Here is a 21,866-nt window from a genome sequence, read left to right as displayed (position 1 = left end):
GATGGCATAATGGATTTTTTTATTTTTTATTTTTATTTTTCATGTAAATTGGCTGAACAAATTCATGTCATGGGTATTTAGTAATGGGTAGATAGTGAGTACTTCTTCATTACATGTTCTAGAGTAGCTAATTATAATTTAACAGATAATGTAACTACACAAATTGTTGCATAGCTAACTACTAGTTAGCCATTAGTTAATGGGTAGATAGTAACTTCTCATACAATTCTAGAGTAAATGGACTAAATGGTAAATTTAGCTTATTGTGGTATGGTAAATTTAGACTTGAGCTCAGATGTATTTAAATTTCCATTTAATACATCTGACATTGGCCACTAAACAAATATCTAAATTATCCCTAGTATTTTCCTACAACTCCAGGAATGTTTTCATCAAACTAAGTACCTAGCTCAATGAGCAGTGTGGGTTAATGTGAATCTTCACACGCCTGTTTTTATTAGAGCTATTTGACTTCAAACTGATTGCAATCCGGTTTGCTCTCGTTTTTTTTACTCACAATTCTCTGTTAAAAAGATGGATCAAAGTAGTACTTGCTTTGTCTGTATAGTCTGCTTTAGGAAAAAGAAATCATTTGATAGAAACACACAAGAAGCAGAAAAACTGCTTCAGTTTCAGTTTTACCAACAAGAGCTGCATTTTTCCTGAATTGATAAAATTCCTTCATTAAATGAACAGCTATCTCTTCTTTTGTGGGCATATGTAGGACAATAGAACATCAACCATATTCTTAATGATGGGACGTTTTGGATGAATGTTGTGTGGTAAGTGGTGAGCAAGAACCATATCCCATGCATCCACTAGTTGGACATTAAGTCCTTTGAACATGGCTCTGAGCACCTTGTCCACCTGAAACGAGAACCAGTCACCGTTGCTTATCACATTACCAACGTGCATAGCTTGGAGGGTCCCAGTTCTGATGACCACCAGTGTGCCAGGAGCCCTATTCAACAGACGGACCACTGCCCTGCGGATGCTCTGAAGCCGTCTGATGTAAAGTTCAATTGGAAAAGTGCTGAAATGGGCCCAGATTCCTAAAACTACAACTGTGTTGGTACCACCAACCAGCGTATCAAGTTCTTTGGAAACGTAACACTCCTTACTGGTTGGTATTATTGAAATCCGAAGAGGAAGACCATGAATGCGGTATGTTACCATGATTTTGTTTGTATTTTCCCATATCATGTAAGGTCCTGCTGGCTTCGGACTGTTCAGGTTTACTGCCTTAGCCTCTGCAAGTGTGACAGAAGGAACAGATTAAGCTGCAATATTAATAAACCAAATTTTGCCTACAATAACTGTGGAACAGATACCTGGAAGCGAAGCGTTGAGATACTCAAACCACTGCCTGATGGTTGAGTCTCCATACATGTAGACCACCTTGCCTTTCAAACACTGGCTGATTGCAGAGTCGTTGTTGAATTGGTGAACGTTAAAGCCACCTAGTGATCGCCACACACCCTGGTAGTAATACCCAGAGAGTCCAGACTTCCCACTGTCTTGATTGACCGCAGGTTGCCCTGAGAATAATTGAAAAAAAAAAAGGATTGGGTTATTTCAGGTATCACTTATCATCAACAGACCCTCCCCCCCCCCCCCCCATATGGGATATCCTTACTACCTAGCAATTACCAAAACAACTTCATTCTGCCAATGCCTTAGTATAAGAGAGATAGGTTGTATGTACTTTTTCACAAGTCATTTTAACTGTCAAGGTCTCAAGCTCATTCAGTTTTGATTTTTATTGGTGAGAGTAGGAAAGATCATGCTTACCTTTCCTTCGTGGCAACACAATGACACTGGCAGGTCCTGAAGCCGGAATGAAGACTTTCAGGTTGACATTCCTGTATAAAACTTCACATTATATATTGTACTTTACACACACTAATATAATCACTGTCAAAACATGATTTACCAAAAGGTAAAGATTTAATTGCAAAGTTACTCTGCCTCCATATTTGGGCTTTAAAGATATATAAATACCTTTAGACTTACTCATAAATGTCCGTTGTTATTAACTAGACATATTTAAACCAGGAGATACATAGTAAGCTCTAATATTTGTATGTATTCATCAAGTGAAAAAAGTAGCTTTTTAAGCTCATCACCTTTGAAAGAGGTTCAACTCTTCGGTCTTGAGTAGACTATTATATCCTGTTTTCATGTGGTTAAACCTGGCATCACAGCTCAGTTTCTTTGGCTTGTAGCAGAACCACGGGTCACCAGTATGGAGGTCAGTGTAGTTGCACTGTGGCTGGCTGGTTTGGCGTAGGCAAACATTACAGATGGTAGATTCAGAGATTGAGCCTGAGCGGAAGACGCTTTGGAAGCGAACCCTATCAGGATGATCTCTGTTTAGCCTACGTAGAACTGTGACAGCCTCACTTGAGTGGACAAGGGTCACCTGATAAAACAAAGAACAAGAGATTAAATTTATAGCATACAAGAAATACCTCATGTACAGTACCTGTATAAATAGATAGTTCATAACTATTTTTTTTTTGCTTCAGTGCACTGAAGTTGCTAATTTATTTAATTTAACAATCTCTCTTAAACATAAGAGATTGGTTGATATGGTAAACTCTCCACTAGCTGGCCAGTAGAACTTGTTTTCTTCTCTCTGTTATATCAGCTGAAGACAAACAAAAAATGTTGGGAGTAGAAAGTGGGGGGTGACATTCAGCAAAAGGCCAAGAGTGGATTCTAATCCCAGGCCACTGCAACAAGTACTCTGTAAATTGGCTCGTAACATAATATCCGGACCCTTAGTTTTGCAACTATCTAACCCAACAATTCTGACACAATCTCTGGCCCATAGACAATTTTAGAGTAGCTGAAGTGTTCTGTAGAGCATCAGACCATTAAAAAGTGTAAACATAAAGTGTTATGAGTGTTGTGACCAGCCGTGTGTTGGACAGACTGAGGCCTGTGGCCCAGGTGTGAAGTGTAGGGGGAAGTCAGACTCAATTCCCTCATTGGAGTAGATCTGGGGGATAACAGCAGGGAATCAAAGACTGTAGTCTCCCATTGCTCTTCATCTCTCAAGTGCTGGCCTTCCTCCGAAGACAGGTCTGTATCACTTTCCCTGCTTCCACAGCACGTTTTTAAGAGTCTTGGTGCGTAGTCGGCAACTAGTTGGTCGAGCACAGTGAGTTTTCTTTCCTTATATAACTACCTACAGGACAATACCATTGCAATAGGTAATTCTTTTGGCATTACTTATCGTACATTAATATTTAAGGATATAGCCTTGAACTTTACCTCAACCTGTGCACTTCCTTCCCAGAGTAAAGAGAATACAGCAGAGTAGGAGCCATTAAGGAGATCCACCACTCGTCCAGCCACACCTGCTTCAAGTGCCCTGTTGTGCAACCGGGCAACAATTGCATCTCCTCCAGACTTCTTGGGGTTACCTTGGAAGTTGTACATTTGTATAATAACTTCCAGCTGGTCTCCTACATGCCGCTCGCCTCCAACCCCCCCTGGGAGAATGATGAAGGTGCTGTGGGCGGCATTACTTGTCTGATTCAATGAAAAATGAGCTGGCAGAGGAGGAGTTTCAGGCCAAGCAATGGAGTCCAATATGAGACGTTCCTCCTCAGCATCTGCAGAAGACAGTGGCTTGATGGTGCAGAAGTTGTCAGGCATGTAAGGAGCCAACACAGGACCAGTGGAAGGAGCGGAGGTCACTTTCTTCAGGAAGATGATAGAGTTTTTTTCAAAATGAATCTGGCAAGGGGTCGAAAAAGAAGGATGGTTACAACGATGTATCAAACAAATGGACTAAATTAAACTAAAAGAGGATGGAAGATCTTTCAAATATACTGCCATGATCTCTACACAAGAAAAAAAAAGTTACAGGATTGAAAGGATTTAATATGTGGATGTCAGTGGACAAGAAAACATCCACCGCATCTTGACTTCACAAAGACAAGCCACTCTGCGATGCTCTTTTTATACCTAGAAATGTTACTCGCCTGTTTCCTGTTAACCTTATTAACTGTAAGATGTTCCATCAGCTGTTATTTAAAGCATTTTACAACTTTTATACTATTTTGTTGCCACTGTCCCAACTGTTTTAAACATGTCTTCACCATCAAATTTAAGTACAATTTATTTTTAAATGGAAAATGACTTCCCCTCCCAGACTTTCCTGTGGTAAATTGATGCACCGTGCTCCGGCATCTGGTAAAAATAGAAGCCTTGTGTAACTGGCCGAGCTGAGACAGTGGAAGCTGGTGGAATTTGGCCGTCAGACACACTCTGGCTCAGCATTGAAAAAAGTTTTTGTTACTCCCCTACAGGCCTTAGCTTTCATAGACGTCCCATTAGGGGACATTCAAATGGTTAAATGGACCAGAGTCACACCAAAGATGTGAACGAAAGTAAAAGCATCTTTTGGTTTGCAATCTCGGGACTAACTTACATTGAATTTATAAAGGGTTTTATTCCCTTCCATACAGATGCAGGATTTAGGAAATGGTCAGAATATAAACTCACTAAGCTACAGCAACTCCACAGGGATAGAAGTCTAAAATTTGAACAGTTAAATAGGAATTCACACTTCCTAACACTGATTTCTTTATATATTTACAGTTCAGGACATTTTCCACTAAGCATAAAGAATGGAATAAAGTCTTGGAGCCCACTTGAATTGAGGAGTTTCTGTTTATAGCACAAACTGGAAATGGGGGTAAGAAAATTACAAGTCACTTTTATCATGTATTTTCAGGTATGACTTTGAAAATTGCAAAGCAGATAAAAGGAAGATGGGAAACTGAAATTAATGTAGACATACCAGAGGGAAAATGGTAGAAATATGAACTGAAGCACATCTTGTAGCCAGTTCTAATACATGGAGGGAATTGAAGTAGAAGATAATGAGATACTTACGGACACCAGTAATAGTGGTTAAAATGGTCTCAGCATACTGTGATACATGTTGGATAAATAGTGGTAGAGAAATCAGTCCATATTTTGGACATTAAAAACATTTTGGGAGGAGGTTTCTGAGGCTCTGGAAACAATATTTCATCAAAAGATCGAATGAGGAAATACTGGGCCTAAAACCGATAGGTTGATGGTAGAGCTATAAAATACCTTTTAGAAATAGTGATAACAGCAGCTCTCAAATGTATCACAATTAAATGGTTAAAACCTGACCCTCCAACATATAGTACATGAGGAAGGGTAATACAAGCAATTTTTTAATATTATGGTATAATTTATTAAATTGAGTTAAAAGGGGTAGATTAAATCATTCTTCCTTCTTCTTTTCGGGCATGAAAGAACAAATGAACGATGATTTGTCTTTCTTATGTTGTGTATTTACTTTATTTTTTTACATATTTTTAATTACAGCTATTTTATTATTTTGTTTTTTTACATTTTTACCTTCCAAAAAAATAAATCAAAATCAAATCAACAAGGCAGCTCATATTGACCGTACCAATAATTATCCCTTTCACGCATACTGGTCACTACAATGGACAGCTATTCAAAAGCTGTTTTCCACTCCAGTGGACTTTAAGCAAGTCAGCCCATACACTGTCATCCATTGGCCAGCTGTTGTAAGTGTACCAAAATGTAGATGGCCCATATAACTTGCAGGTGATGTTTTTTTCTTAACATCAAGTAAAAACTAAGGAGCAATGTTATTGTGAAAGGATCAAATATTGATATTAGTTTTGGAGAAAATCATGATTTATCAGCTGTCCACTAGTTGGACATCGTGCATTGCTGGCTACATTTCAATGACAATACTGAGACTTTGCTAATCATGAAAATAACTGATGTTGGGATGGTTTTGGTTACTCTTCATAAATTGATTTTCTCCCAATAAATGCTGTTCAGGCAGCCTTCAGGCAAAAATTGAGCAGGTAATTTTAGCTCATCAAACATGTTTTTCCTTTTTTAAACAGGAACACTCAAAAACTCAAAGACGTTCATCCTTCAAAAGTTAAATTTAAATGGATTTCTCCACCCCAATTGACATGTGAAAACTGCAAATGTGATTTTGAAAGGGGAAGAATTCTGATCTTTGTTTATGCACTACAAGATAAATAAATAAACATTTTTTGCATTATAGAGTTGCATGATGTCCACTCTAGTGGACACTCCTGTAACTTCAGAATTACTAATTTTAACAAAATTAAAAAAATAAATTCAACATTTCATGTCTTAAGAAGTCACAGTGCAAAATCAAATGTCACATTTTAAGAGTATTTAAAGTCCAACTAAATCACATCTTACCTTTTAACTGCTTCATCATGTAAACACCTGTGATTCTTTTTTTTCATTGCATGCAGGGATGGCATCAAGTTTGTGTGCATGTCATGTATGCATTTTACCTGCTGTCTCCAATAAGCATTTATTTAATTTAGGGCTGGGCAACGATTAAAAGTTTTGATTGGGTTAATCGCATGAGTTCCTGTGATTAATCGCGATTAATCGCATTGTTATACGCAAAATCCAATAATGAATTAAAAAGTAGTGTATAGTGCACTTTTATTGTAAATGTACTTCTCAACTTAAACAATGTAGCCAAAGCAAATAAATACAAAACTAAAGCTTATTGCATTCGTTGCAGTCTGGACGCAGAGTGGTGTGGGTCTCCTCTCTGCTCTCTGACTGCAGCTGGGTCTGCTGCGCGAGGCTACACTGACAGCCTGTGAGAGCTTTTGGAAGGGGGAGGGGCTCACGGCAGCACCCGCTGCTTGTTGGGGACAGTGACTGCAGAGCAATACGTGCTTTCACGTCAGTTTCTTACACCAAAAAAGTCTCCAATAACACCAGAAAAAGTCGCTAGATTTGTCGCTAGTAGCTGTTGACAAAAAAAGTCGCCAAGGGGGTTTGGAAAGTCGCCAGATTTAGCGAGAAAGTCGCCAAGTTGGCAACATTGTTTCTCCTCTTTCCTGTGAGCGCCGCAGCAGACATGCGCAGCAGTAAGCAACATACTCGGCTCGCTCACGATGGAATTTTACAAAATAAAAGCCAGTGAGCAACAGACTTTTACAATAAGAAAATAAATAATAAAAACTGCGTTAATGCGAGATAAAATAATTGTCGGCGATAATTAATTAATGAGTTAACGCGAAAATAACGTGTTAACGTGCCCAGCCCTAATTTAATTACTACTAACAATAAAGTATCATTAAGATGTTATTTTCTGTGAAAATGTCATAACATTAAACACTTACATGGAATAATTGAAAACACAAGTTTTCTAAGTTTGTCTCTTTAAGGAATAAAGCAGTGAAATATTTGAATTAAAAATGCTCCCCTCATAAATGTTATATTATCATCTGTCCCACCTTTGACAAGGTGAATAGCTGGTTAGGATTTTGGGGGTGCAGCAGGTGGGCATCATTTTCAAGTAGGGCCCATGCTAGTGCCCTCACCCCCCAGCCCCTGTAGTGTTTATTTGCAACCAAAACGATTAATGTTATCTGAGAGTACATCGAAAGAGACTGTTGTAAATAGTCTCCTGTAATCAGACTCATAGAAAAACATACAAATGCTTTCTTTAAAGTGTTACCAATAATCCCAGTTCTCACCTGCAGCAGGTCCATATTTCTTAGTGTAAACAACAACATATACACAAGGAGGAGGATGACACAGGTCTTCAGAAGTTTCATTTTGACAAGGTTACTTATAAAACCTTTTAGCCACATGGTGAGTCCTCCTCTGGTTCTGGACTAAAACAACAAAAAGGGGAAACAGACTCTGTGTTAAGTTTATAATGTGAATTCTTCTGGAAGTCACTTAACTCAGTCATAAAAACCTCTGAATATTTATAGTGTCATCATGTCTAGCTTTCAACATCAAACTAAATCTAGTCAATCGAGAATGTGATAATAGGATAGGATAGTTACACCCAAACAAAATAAAGAATATTACGGCTTACCTCAGAAGACATTAATTTGGAGTGAACACAGTGGTGAAATCTCTGTGATGTGATGGAAATCCAAATTTAAAAAAAGTAAACCTTTTACTCAGAAATCAAAACAACCTGTCATAACAAGAAGCGTCAAAAAAGTGATAAAGAAGCTTCATAAAGTCATCAAGGTTAGAAGTTCTATTATCAAGATGAATGATGCCCTTCATAAGAATGTTGCCTCCTTACATTTAACCTTTGGTTACGTATCCATCCATATATTAAAAACGCCAGCTGAACAACAACTGAACAGATGAAAACCAGTTTGACAGTAACTCAAGTATGGGCATGAAGCATAAACTTTGCATAAACAACGCATCTCCATTGAGTACTGAAATATGTCAAGGTGGCGGAGACACCCATATGGAAAAGAAATAAAAATGTTTTACTAAATGTTTATAACTTTTATCTGAAACTTAATACACGCATGACAGGGATGGGCAATATTTCTGGTTTTCATGATTTTATGGCAGATTTTGTCATGTTTTCTTCATGTTTCCAATTAACTGATATGTAAAAATTGACCTGAGGGCCTCATTGAGGGTTGATGGGGCCACCAGTTGCCCACCCCTGTGCATGACAGTCAAACCAAGTAAAAGATCCAGAATCCATTTTTGTAATATGAAATGTATATAACTCTTTGAAAAAACCTTTTTGAATCCTTCTGTGATCATCAACATCAGAAAATGATCTTGTTCCGTAACTTGCATACCTCCAACATATGCTTTATATTTCACAATCTGAAAACTCTGGCCAGAGCACTATTAAATCAGATCATATGTCATTGTTGAATTTTAGTTACAATATATTAATCACATCAGCACAAAACAAACAGTAGCCTTTATTTCAGACTGATCATTACTACTTACTACATACATGATGCTCTATAATCCCTCAGCTACAAACAGACACCTCCTTACACAACATGATGAGAGCAGATGGTGAAAGGTTGAGAATGACATGTTAAGAACATCCTGAACTACAGGAATGTGGTCTCTCAACATGGTTCGTTTGAATGTATTGAAAGGTGAGACTGTTTAGGATGGTGCTCGTTCATTGTTCAGGTGAAGGTATGCGTGTTCTTGTATGAGGGGTTAAAGTTATACTGGGGAGATGACTGTACCACAGTCATTTGAAACAGCTGTAATTAAACCTCTTCTTAAAAAGCCTACTCTTGATTCAATAACATTAGCTAACTATAGACTTATAGCTAGCCTTCCTTGTTGTTTTGGTGTGCTCTCAACCAGGAACTTGATGTTTATTTGTTGATTCAGAGCTCACGTCATAATGATGATTGGTAGTAGGCTTGTAGCCACTGATGCTGGGTGCAGCACAACTCAAATAGTGGGTTTACACTTTTCTCTTGAAGAAAATAAATCAAAATAAACCCCTAAAGTAGCCTCAGATCATTTACTAAACCAAATTAACTTTCAATAATTAAGTGATATTGCACCAGTAACTTAAATGTGAAAGAAATGATTAGAAAGAAAACATTTCTCAGAATTAAAACCCCTTCAGTTGGTCTGCCCCAGTGATGTCAGCGATGACATCATCAATCTTATAAATACCCAGGAAGTGCTGAGTCAGACCCTTTTAGCTGCATGGGACCACATGGGGAACTGAACCAAATAACAAACAAAGGTAAGTATGGATGAGAGACAATTATATTTTAAGTAAATAAAAATGACTAAACTTAACCAAGACTGTGTGTTCGCTAATAAATATTAACTGTCTATAATTAATAAATACTTTGATGTGAACTTTAACTTAATGCTAACACAAACAAACACAGGATTGTAATTGCTGCAATGTTACCAAAGCTAAAATAAATTATAGTAAAATACACAACTGTAAAGAATAATATAAATTGATAAATGAAGACTTAAGTGATTTAAATGGTGAATAAGAGAAGAGCGTGTCACCCACTTTGTCACGAAATCAATTTGACTAGTAAAGTTTTTTTTGATTAATATACATTTTTGTAAAAAGTGTTCTGAGTTCAACACTCAAAGTTCAAACATTTTTTTTACAGTGTAAGCACATTATAAAAAAGGAGTTTGTCTTACATTAATGACTGAACATCTCCTTTCTCAACAAGATGAGAGCAGAGGGCTGGGGGGTAGTATTGAAGAAGTATGAAAAGATCATATGAGTTCAGAACATGTGGCAGCTGTAGCTCAGTCGTCTCTCAACCGGAAGGTCAAGGGTTCAATCCCCAGCTGAGCAACATGTCCGATGTGTCCTTGGGCAAGACACTTAACCCTGCATTGCTCCTGCTGCTTCAGTGACGGTGTATGAATGGATTAGTACTTACTCTCTGATATATGTCGCTTTGGATAAAAGCGTCTGCTAAGTGAATTGTAACATTGTAACAACATAGTGCTTTGCACAAGTGACAGTCCTGCCAGTTTTACATTTTCCATCTAACTCCTCCCAGTCATAAAGAACTATAACATTTTTAAAACAGCAACAGCAATAGATCTCTCAACAGACAGCAGATCAAACCAGATGTGAAGGAACTGGCAGTGCTCACTCAAAAGTAATGTTTCCCTGTTACTGCACTGTGTTCTGAAATAATTTTCTCCTCAACAAACATGTTACATTTGGAGCGGGTTGTTAAATTCATATGGAGAGTATGTATATTACGTTTAATCACCAGACAAGACTTTTTCTTCAAGCCATCCCATTTCTCCCTGCTTGTCTCAGTTCAGTAAAATCAAAATGTTCATCATGGATTCCAAACTCCAGTACCACAACTCGAACATTTTCTGCAACAGGTTATTATTATGCACCCATGGTCAAGCAGTCAGACCCCAGTCCAGCACCCAAGCAGAGCCGTTTGTGGTCCATGGTCAGCATACAGCAGCCCTGCCATCTCCATTCAAACTACCCAAATTAAATCTCCCCAACTCCCATTGGATCCCAGGCCTCATCTCAACCATCAGCAAGACACCAAGATCAAACACACCACAGGCATAGCCTCAAGAATCGGAACCAAGCCTCTCCTCGCCACTCTCACTGTGCAGTAGCCTTCTACACATCACTGCTTGCGATGTCTTCCTCTTCCTCCACTAGATCAAGTTCACATTCACAAACTGAGCTCCACATCAGGAACTGGACCGCTGCTCGCCTCTGACAATCCCTGAATCCCCCTTCAACTGCCACTATGTCCAGAGGCAGCTACCCTTGTAGGGGACAGAGCTTATCACCCCCTGTGCCTGCTCCTTCTGTATCTGACATCTCATATCTCTCTCAAGCTATCACAGCTTTCTTTATATCCTGGAGTTTGCATGCTTCACAAAATTCCTGTGCACATACATCCTTCCATCCCATTATAGTTTCCTCTACTCTTGCTTCAGTCTTTCAGACAAAACTTCAGCAGAGTTCATTCTAGCTTTTTCAATGTAGATGCACTATTTATTCAGCCTTTCCTTTAAGAATGTCTGAGCTGGATGACTGTCTGTCCATCATAGTCGACATAGCTTTACTTTTTGGAGGAACTGGTTTCTATAGCTACCATGTTTACTCTGCAGCATACAGCAGTTGAATCAAGGTACTGGGGAGGTCATGACTCCAAACTGTAATGTTGAATCTTTGCAGCCCAAACCTCCCTCTCATACCCCAGAATGTCCTGTCAGCGCTCTTCTACAAAGCTCACACTCATCTTTCTCACACCCCAATCTTAAACCGTCTATCACACAGGTATCAAAATCAAGGCCCGCAGGCCGAATCCGGCCTGACAGCAGGTTCCATCCGGCCAGCGAGACGTTTCTGGGAAGAAGGGGGACATCTTTGAAAAACAAATGTGAGATTTTTTTTTATAAATTAAATGTATTTAATTATTTTTAATACTTTTTATTTGATTGTTTTAAGAAAGACAAAGAGGAAGAAAAAAAACATGTCAGAACAAGCATAAATAGATTTGCATAAGTTTGTAGTTTGTGTTGAAGTACTTTCTACACAGACATGGATATATATTTCTGGTAGCTCATTCTACGACAAAAGAGTGAGTAAAAGGGTAAAGAAAAATAAATAATTAAAAGGTGATGAAAAGCAACAGAGCAGACTGATTTAACAAAAAAGAATAGTAGACATAACATTTTAAATATATAGTGGGCCTTAGTTTGTTCTACTCTAAAAGTGTTCATTTATTTTTGTCTGTTCTTCACCATCTTTTTTACCACCATTTTTAATACATATTTTCATTGAATTTTGAAAAACCTTTGTTTCATTAGCAAGGTAATATGATGATACAAAATTAATTAAACAAGACACTTAGAACTATTTTCTTAGCAGGGAGTAACATAAAAAAACGAGTTGCCGAGCGCACAAGCTGCTCCTGCATTACGTTTCAGCAATCAGGCTGAACAAAAAGAGAAAGGTGACCGTGACACAGAATTGGTTTTTAAGAGAGACTGAAGGAAGGTATTTCTTTAGTTTTATTCACTCAGAGTTTTGTTGCCAGAATTTAATCAGAGCTGCGGTTCTTAACTCCGGGGGAACTGCTGCACTGCGCACGCATCCTGGCGGTATTCAGTTTTGTCCACACGTCTTATCAGTTTCTCCTGTTTTCACTGATGTAAAACAACAGTTCGGCTGATAAACACAACGCTTCCTTCCTGGAGTGAGCCACAAAGAGCAGCTCGTCCAGATTTAAATAACTCGTCTCCGTCATGCATAACAGCCCAGACCGTCTCCACATAATCCAGACTGGGTGTAAATTGCGGACACAGGCGTATAGTCTAATGCATCTCCTGACTTACTGTATTTAAACTCTGATTATGGTAAAATCAGTCATTTAAGATTTAAACCTGATTTTATTTACAGATGGTTCATTTTTAAGAAAATGTTGTGCTGATCACTTTTCAGTTTCATCCCTTCTAAATACAGTAGCCTGCTGTTGCGCATTTATCACCAGCTCTCATCAGACTGTAAATATGTAATTAATAATGAAAATGTCCTTCTCCAAAAACAATATAACACAGGCTGTCCAGTCATATAGAGGTCCGCTGGTTTAGCCGCGGAGCAGCGCTAAAATGCTTCCTTGAATAATACACGGAGATGGCACAGATTCATGGCGTGTAAAAAGTCAGTAACAGAGTTGGATCACAATAGTATGAACCATAGACTGTAAAAAATAATGGACGGGACAAGGTCCCCGGTCTAGTGTAGCTTTTATTTTTAGAGCTCCCCCTGCTGACTGGCTGCAGTATAGGTCATAAACCCCGCCTCCTCAGTGATAACAGATGGGATGTGGGTCAAACTGTAAAGCTAAAATACTCGTCACATAATTTTTTTCCAAACCTAAACTCTGCTGTGATCATTAGTTATTATCACCCTACATTGTGTTCAAGTGCTCATTTTTCTGTGAAGTTTATTTTAAATAAGTTATTTGAGGTCGAAAAATGGGATTTTACGTCATATTTGACGATGATTGACAGCCGCCGATCTTGCGTAGCTCTCTTTGGGAATAGCAAAAGTTACGTAGTGAAGGAAAGCCGAGACGCCATTGAATTTTTCCGTTCAGTTTTTTCGTCTTTTTTGAGCTGGCAAAATGAGTTGTTCTGCAGTAAACTGTTCTAACCGACCTGTGGGAGCTAAGGGATCTTTGCAGTTTATTCGGAAAGTAAAAAAGTGTGATTTATGTGTCATTGGTTAAAGTCGTTATCTAGCTAGCTAACACATAAGCAGTTTAATGTTAGCTGAAATGTTGCAAAGCTAGGTTACTTATCCGGCATGATTTATCTTTTTATTTTATTTTTTAAAATAATAATTTTTAAATAATATAAAATCCGCTCATAGATGAGGTTCATTGACTGTACAGTTATTTTACAGCAAAAATAAATAGTCTGGTAAAGTATCTAGGGCAAAAACAAAGTCAAATAATTGTAATCTGGCCTGCATCATTAATAATGTGTACATGTTTACAGTCTGAGTGATAAGTGGGTTATACTGAGAGTAACAGGTTTTACTTTCACCGTGCGGGCTGAAATTCATAGAACTATATACGAGGGTAGAATATTTCTCTATGTATCCAGATAAAACTAAAGGTAAGATCTGATTTAATATAATTGTTACTGATTTAAGATCCAGATAAAACTAAAGGTAAGATCTGATTTAATATAATTGTTACTGATTTAAGAGACTAACCGAAACGTGAACGCAAACATCAACAACCTGTGGTGGTGTAATGTAATATTAACCGAGCATCATGCTGCTTAAACGTGATAAATATTCTGCATTGTCTTCCACACACACTAATTCAACAGTCACAAGTTGATCATATTGTAAATTTAATGACGCTCATTGAGAATTTGTACTGAAAATTGACAAAACCTGACAAAAATTGCCGTGACTGTGTCTGTATTTAACACCTTTGAAAGGAAGGTGTTAATGCAGGAGATCAGTGTTACACACAACATGCTGCTGTTATTGTAGATAGGAGGAGACATAGGTACAATAAAAGAAGGCATAAAGATCGCGGTTTTCCCCACACATGTTAATGTTTTAAATGTCATGCATTTATTTTTTATTTCGCTTCAATAATCGTTAACAAAGAGAAACACCATGATTAAACTACAGGCTCTTGTTGCCTTTTTATAGCCAAAGAAAACTGAACATCCACAGCCTCTGCATTCAAAAGAATTTCAACATTGATATTTATGTTGTCCTATTTCCCTCTTTTCACCAACATTATATTTTAAACTGGGATTTCCTTTTTCTCGGGTCTCACGTCTCTCTCCCAGCTCGCCCCCTCCGGTGCGCTCCTCTCCATAATGCGCTCGTCTCCTCCCTCTAAAGCCCACTGCTGCTACTCTGTAGGACGCTTTGATTGGGGGACCTCACCAATAAAATACTATTTTATATTTTACAAGCAGTTTGCCACCACACTGCACTTTTACTCTCCAAAGGCATATGAGTATGTGCGTGACAACTTTAACAAAGCTTTACCACACAGTCACACCATCCGTACAGCTGATCAAGGATTTACTGTAGCATCTTTTACAGCGCTAAAAGGTCATGTACAGGCAAACAGAGAGAAGGGAAAAGAAACAATCTGTGCTCTCAAATAACAAAGCAGTCTCAAATCTTTTTGAGGAATTACAGCTAAAAAAAAATTGTACTTTGCATACAGTACATCCTCTGATAAATAAAGTGAAGTACTTTGATTGTATTTCTGTGATGTTCCTGTAGGTGACCATGATGCAGCCAGACTGAAGCAGCATGTTGTGAAGGTGGACGCCATCATCTTGTCTTTGCAGTGCTGATTCTGAAGAGAACGCCTTCATATAGGACTCAAAGGTAAAATTATCTCTCATATGATTGGACTGTGTTATTGTAACCGCTATCAGCATCAAAGTAACTTTAGTAACAATTTATAATCCTTCTTAAAATGTAAGGAAGACTAGCAGAAGATTTTAACAGCCTCTGTGATTCTGCAAGAAGTTCATGTTTAAATTGTTCTTCTTTCTGTCTTCAAGGAAATCAGTGCTTAAAGGAAACAGCAGTACAGACTCTGATTCCAGCTCCGGTGAGGTTCTGCACACAAATCTGATTATATGAGAATATTTAACATTAGTTTAATTCATCAGGCTGGCCCATGTGATGACAGTTTAAAATAATCTTCAAGAGAAAGTGGCAGGAACACTTTTGTCTTAAAACATAAATTCATGAAGCTGATCATATTATTGGATTCATCATGTCTTATGATATATTTTATTTTTCCTCTTAAATAGTTCTCCTGTCTTTAAAACAAACTTTAGAAGCTGAAGTTTAGCAGAACCTGAGGACAGATCTGATTTCAGGTCTGAGGCATAAACATCACAGTAAAATTCATTATACTTTACATTTAACTCCATGATTGTTTTTCTTTACTACAGTAAATGCCCTCAGATTCAGATCCATCAGCAACCCCTGACAACATGGAGGACTCGTCCCTGAGCGTTTCCTGTCCTCTCTCCATGGAGTTCTTCTCTTCAGTCATTAACTCTTGAAAACAGAAGCACAACATGCCAGACTGTTTGACAAGTCTGTGATTGAATAAATGGAAATGGAATCTCATGCATATCTTGTTATGCTTATTGGCTTTAAATGTTTAGTATTAAATAAGTTTGAAGGCCATTTATCTCAGACGAGACCGGCTGTGACAAGCTGAGCTCGTCTGTTAGCTTTGCTGTTGTCTTAGCTGTTGTTGGTCTAGAAGAAATTAATGTCAGTTCAAGGCCTTTTCAAATGTGAGCTATAAACTTAACTGCTAAATTATTTTACTGTGACCAACACTTTGTAGTGCTCCAGTTAATCAGAGACAGTCAATTCAGATTTTAAAAAAGTTTATTTAAACATTTTATGAAAAACAAAAAACTTCAATAAACAACCCCTGGCTTCATTAACCATGTGGAAAATAAGTAAGGGAGACCAACAGGTTGAACTGCTGGGACATAGGAGAAAGTATAAAAAATAATTTAACAAAGATCTCAAGAAAAATCAAATGAAGTATAAAGATCCTGGCTGATTGTTTGACTGTTAAAATATGATGGAAAAGCAAATCCAACACAACCCTCCAGCATCTGGCCTTTCAAACACAGGGCAACATCATGTAAAAAAAAATATCACCATTGAATATTGACCAGGATCTCTGTGTTTTCTCTGAGGATGACTATGGTAGCCTTCTCACTGTTCACTGTCACAAAGCACTAGACTCTGTCCACCTTCTTCAGTTGTGCAGACGTCGATCAGCTCCTCTGGGTGATGGCAGAGAGGACTCTTCATCTGGGAGAGCTGCTGGTGTAAGGTCATTTCTACCACAGTGGATGAGCAGGGCGTCTGGCACAGGTGAAAAAAGAGAGGAGGTTCCTTCAAACTATGCGACCCCAGCCTGACCACTGTAACAGGTGTGCAGACGAAGGTTGAAATTAGTCATTTTTAGTTTCTCTTGATTGTAAAATGGAAAAGAAAACATCACCTTTCTATTTAACATTTAGCTGGTGTATGACTCAGTGTGATTTTTATTTAATTTTAGAAGACTGTATTGTTAACAATAGCTTGTTTTTACAATCCTTTTATGAAACTTCAAAACAAATCACAGGATATAAACTTTTAACAGATGATTTTAACTTACACTTCACCTCTGTGGAAGATGTCAGACCAGCTGCTTTTATCTCTTCTTTGCCTAAATGAAGATACAAAAAACAATTGATTTACTGTTCACTTAAATATACTAGAAAAGCAGACATGAATCACATTACAGACTATCAGTTTCTAACAAAATACAACATATCTTACCACCTGTAGTCTACGGTCTGTGGTGCTAACCTAGCTTAAATATAGAACAATTTCGTTAAAAACAGAGGACCCAGCAGCCCACGTATTTTCAATAGTGATCAAAATAGCGGGATTTTTTAAAACACAGTGTGTTTAAATATTAGACTTTGAATACGATGGTTTGTTGTACTTACACATTTCTTCATAAGACTCGTAGACCGGCAGAGCGCTTTCAGCGTAGCTGGGCTGTGTAAGTCATCAGGGCAGTACGCTAAATGGGCGGGGCGTCTTACCAGGGCTCCTGCCCCCGGACCCTACTGCGCAGACTCTGGCTCCAAATGACGTCAAAATCGCAAGATGGAAGCGCCCCTAAGCGGCATATTTTGGCTTCAAGAACATTGAGTGGGAACAGCTACAGTGCGCGCCCACTGGTATGGACACGTAGAAGAACTGACTGCCACGCTCATATTAAAAGTCGTTTAACTGATTTTACTCCGTTGAAAAAGTGGAACTCAACACTGAGTTGATCAGACTGCAGAGCGCAACGCTGAAGCGCACGTCTGGAAACATTTTGTCATTTTATAATGCCTGGCACTAAAATACCTGAAGATGTCAGTGTTTCCATCACAGACACATATATTCATGTGAGCAGGTTTTGTCTGTGATGAACCTTAACGAGTGAAAACTGTGCAGTGGCCTGACACAAAGAACGAGAGAGAGAGCATGAGGAGAGAGAACGAGAGAGAGTGTGAGCGACAAAAATGAGAACGAGAGGAGAAAAAACGAGAGAAACAAAGAGAGAATGAAAGAGAGAGAGAGCTTGAAAAAAATAAAACTTGAAGTCGAGAGAGCTAAACGTGCTTTGGATCGTAGATGTCAGGAGCAGCGAGAGGTCTTTAATGTTAATAAGTGTGTGTCTTTGATGCTGAAGTTTGATCCTGAGAAGGTGGAATCTTTTTTTGAGATGTTCGAGAAGATCGCTTTGCAGCGTAACTGGCCTAAAAAGGAGTGAGTCACACTCATACAGGGCTCCCTAACAGGGAAGGCCCAGGAAGCATATGTTGCGCTAGATAAAAGTCAGATTGATGATTATGATGTGGTTCAACAGGCTGTCCCAAAATGTTATGAGTTGGTTCCAGAGGCCTATAGACAGCGGTTCAGGCCGCGTCCAGGACAGACTTATCTAGATTTCGCAAGACAACAGAAAGCAGCGTTTGATAAGTGGCTGAGAGCCAGCGAGGTGTATGATTTTAAGAACTTACGCGAAGTAATGGTGCTGGAGCAGTTCAAGCAGAGCCGTGCAGACCTACTTGAATGATCTTGAGGTGAAAACAGGGTTAAAGGCTGCTGAGGCTGCGGATAATTATGTCCTTATTCATAAAGAATCATGGCGTGATAAATCTAGCAATCACTCTAACAGGACAGAAGACTTCACGACATGTCCCAGTAATGAGAACAGTGGCAGTTGGCGTCCGCCTGAGAATAGTGGGCGACCACACAAGCTGCCTACTTACTCAGGGGATAGATCTTCTCCTTTCTCTAGGTAGATTATTTGTCATTATTGTCGAAAACCTGGTCACATAAAGTCTCGTTGTCCGGCCCTACAAAGAAAGGGGCCGTCCAGAGCAGAAGCCGATCGTTCTGTTGCGTGCAACTTAATGACTTTAAACTCAGTTGGAGATCAGGATGAAAATGTTTGATGGTTTCCTCTCTGATGAGACGGTCGCTGTAGAAGAGGGCGTAGCTGAGGCTTCTGTTATGGTCCTCAGGGACACTGCCTCAGGGCAGTCTCTAGTGGTAGAGAGTGCTGTAGATCTTCCTGAAACAGCTGCTTTAGGGGTTTATGTGCCTGTGACAGGTTTTGGAGGTGGTTACAGTGCTCTTCCCCTGTACAGGATGTTTGTTCGGACGAACATTTTTGTTGGATATGCTAAGTTGGGAGTGACACCTGAGCTACCAGTGGAAGGTGTTACTTTTCTTTTGGGAAATGACTTGGCAGGTGATAAGGTGGTATCAACCCCCATTCTGTCTCCTTGTGAAGTTGCTGAGACAAAGGTTTTAGAGGAGCAGTATCCAGAGGCTTTCCCAGTTTGTGTTGTCACCCGATCACACATGAAAGTCCTTACAGATATGACTGCTAAGGTTGAGGAGGACACGGTAGCCAAAGCATCTAACCCAGAGAAAGTTTCCCCCGTTGACTTAGCAGATACAGTCTTTACTAAATGGTGTGGCATGGACCAGTTTCCTGTGTTGAACAGAGACATGTTGGTTACAGAGCAGAAAAAGGACCCCACTCTGCGCTCTCTCAGGGAGACAGCTGCATCTTTGGAGGAGAGTACAAACATGGCGGAGGGATTTTATTTACAATATGAGGTGCTGATGAGAAAGTGGAGACCACCGAACCGACCTGCCACTGAGGAGTGGAGTGTGATTAGGCAGATAGTCCTGCCTCAGGGCTATCATAGCGAGGTGCTAGGTTTGGCCCATGAGACACCATTAGCTGGCCATTCAGGTATTCAAAAGACTCAGCATTTTTACTGGCCTAAACTCCATAAGGATGTGAAAACCTTTTTGTCGTTCTTGCCACCCGTGTCAGCTGGGGGGGAAACCCAATCAGAAAGTCCCTGTAGCTCCATTGACCCCTGTGCCGGTGGTCGAAGAGCCCTTTTCTAAAGTGGTTATAGACTGTGTTGGCCCTTTGCCTAAGACTAGGAAAGGCAATGAGTTCCTTTTGACCATCATGGATGTCACTACCCGTTTCCCTGAAGCTGTCCCTTTAAGAAATATTAAAGCCAGAACCATCATAGAGGCCCTCATAGGTTTCTTTTCCCAGTTTGGTTTGCCAAAGCAGATGCAGCATGATCAGGGAACAAATTTTGTGTCTGGAGTTTTTCAGGATGTGATGGTCGAACTTGGTATTACACAAGCAGTTTCCTCAGCTTATCATCCACAGTCTTAAGGGGCCCTTGAACGGGCTCATCAGACCCTAAAAACAATGTTGAAGATTTACGGCATTCAGTTTCCCGGGGATTGGGATGTTTCCCTTCCGTTTTTGCTTTTTGCCATGAGAGATTCAGTGAGTGAGTCCACTGGATTTACGCCGTTTGAGCTAGTGTTTAGCCATGAGGTTAGAGGTCCCCTGAAGTTGTTCAAGGAGCAGTTGCTTCAACCTAAACCGGATACCACTATGCTGCAGTATGTGTCCAAATTAAAAGATCGGTTGTGGTCAGCTTGTCAGGTTGCCAGGGAGAATTTGCATCAGACGCAGATGCGTATGAAGGGTCAGTTTGACCAAAAGGCTGTTGACCGGCATTATGCCATCGGGGACCAGGTTCTTGCGTTGGTGCCGCAGCATGCATCTGGTTTAAGTGCGTCATTCTGTGGTCCCTATACTGTTGTGAAGAGGGTAGGAGACAAAAACTATGTTATCAGCACTCCCGAAGGCAGGAGAAAGACGAGTCTGTGCCAAATAAACCTGTTAAAGCTGTATCTGGGTCGGTCACGTGGTCCCGCTGTGGGCTGGTTGCTGAAGATGTCAGTGAGGAAGCGGAAACTGTTGGGTTCCGGCTGAGAAAATCTGAGGCTCTTAGGTCGCTTGATGACCAACTTGGGCATCTACCTGCAGAGTGTCAGAGTCAGATGAAAGCTCTGTTGGCCGAGTTCTCCCCCTGTTCCAGGATGTCCCAGGGTGCACAATGTGGATGTGGGCAGTGCGGCTCCAATCAAACAACATCCGTACAGGTTAGCACCCTCTAAATTGGAGTGTTTGAGGGAAGAGTTGTCTTATATGTTGAGCATTCTGGTGGTAGAGCATGGGCAGAGTGAGTGGAGTTCTCCAGTGGTACTTTTTCCAAAATCTGATAATACGTCGAGACCTTGTATTGACTACAGGAAAGTGAACCAGCAGACTAAGGCTGATGCCTTCCAAATTCCCAGACTTGAAGACTGCATAGACAGGATCGGAGGAGCAGAGGTTGTTTCTAAGTTAGACCTACTGAAAGGCTATTGACAGGTGCCTCTGACTCCACGGGCTACGGAGATTTCAGCCTTTGTGACACCGGATGGTCTGTATATTTGCAATGTTCTTCCGTTTGGCATGTAAAATGCTCCCGTTACTTTTCAGCAGATGATTAATACCATCACTCAGGGGTTGAGCTCTGTGGTTACTTATATTGATGATGTGGTCGTGTACAGTAGCTCATGGGAAGAGCACTTCATACAGCTACGGCAGCTCTTTGAAAGGTTACAAGAGGCAGGTCTTGTAGTAAATTTACCTAAATGTGAGTTTGGGAAGGGACCAGTAACCTATCTTGGGCATCAGGTGGGTCAAGGGAAGGTAATGCCCCGTCGTGCAAAAGTGGAGGCAATCCTCGATATTCCGGTACCGAGAAACCGACAAGATGTCATGAGAGTGCTAGGCATGTATGGGTTTTACAGAAGATTTGTTCCCAACTTTGCTGTGGTTACTGAGCCATTGACTAACCTTTTTGAAGAAAGATGTGAAGTTTGTGTGGACAGATGCCTGTGAGCGTTCTTTCGGAGGGTTGAAAGCCGTCTTGGCATGTAAACTCGTGCTGCTTGCACCGAACTTTGATGCACCTTTTCAACTTGCCATAGATTTGTAATTTGTAATTTATTTCAAGGATAGCCC

The 21,866-nt window shown here is 39.8% G+C and overlaps 1 protein-coding gene and 2 long non-coding RNA genes across 3 annotated transcripts in view; 1 reads left to right on the top strand and 2 right to left on the bottom strand.

Annotated features, from left to right (window-relative positions):
- LOC132956441 (uncharacterized) overlaps nucleotides 1-21,866 on the bottom strand; it is a 35,293-nt gene that overhangs the window by 8,370 nt on the left and 5,057 nt on the right. The gene's annotated exons all lie outside the window — the stretch shown is intronic.
- LOC132956570 (NXPE family member 3-like) lies at nucleotides 428-3,744 on the bottom strand. Its single transcript, XM_061030091.1, has 5 exons — nucleotides 3,280-3,744; nucleotides 2,127-2,422; nucleotides 1,792-1,862; nucleotides 1,332-1,538; nucleotides 428-1,250 (listed from the first exon to the last, which is right to left on the bottom strand). The coding sequence occupies exons 1-5, from the start codon at nucleotides 3,664-3,666 to the stop codon at nucleotides 697-699; spliced, it is 1,515 nt and encodes a 504-aa protein (XP_060886074.1). The 5' UTR covers nucleotides 3,667-3,744; the 3' UTR covers nucleotides 428-696.
- LOC132956443 (uncharacterized) lies at nucleotides 9,379-16,559 on the top strand. The gene is made up of 5 exons (XR_009666030.1): nucleotides 9,379-9,595; nucleotides 11,657-11,759; nucleotides 15,149-15,256; nucleotides 15,436-15,485; nucleotides 15,835-16,559. It is a non-coding gene; the product is annotated as an uncharacterized LOC132956443 (long non-coding RNA).

This window comes from Labrus mixtus, chromosome 22 (genome assembly GCF_963584025.1).
Source record: "Labrus mixtus chromosome 22, fLabMix1.1, whole genome shotgun sequence".
Lineage (NCBI taxonomy): Eukaryota > Metazoa > Chordata > Actinopteri > Labriformes > Labridae > Labrus > Labrus mixtus.
This window is presented reverse-complemented; position numbering and strand designations above follow the sequence as displayed.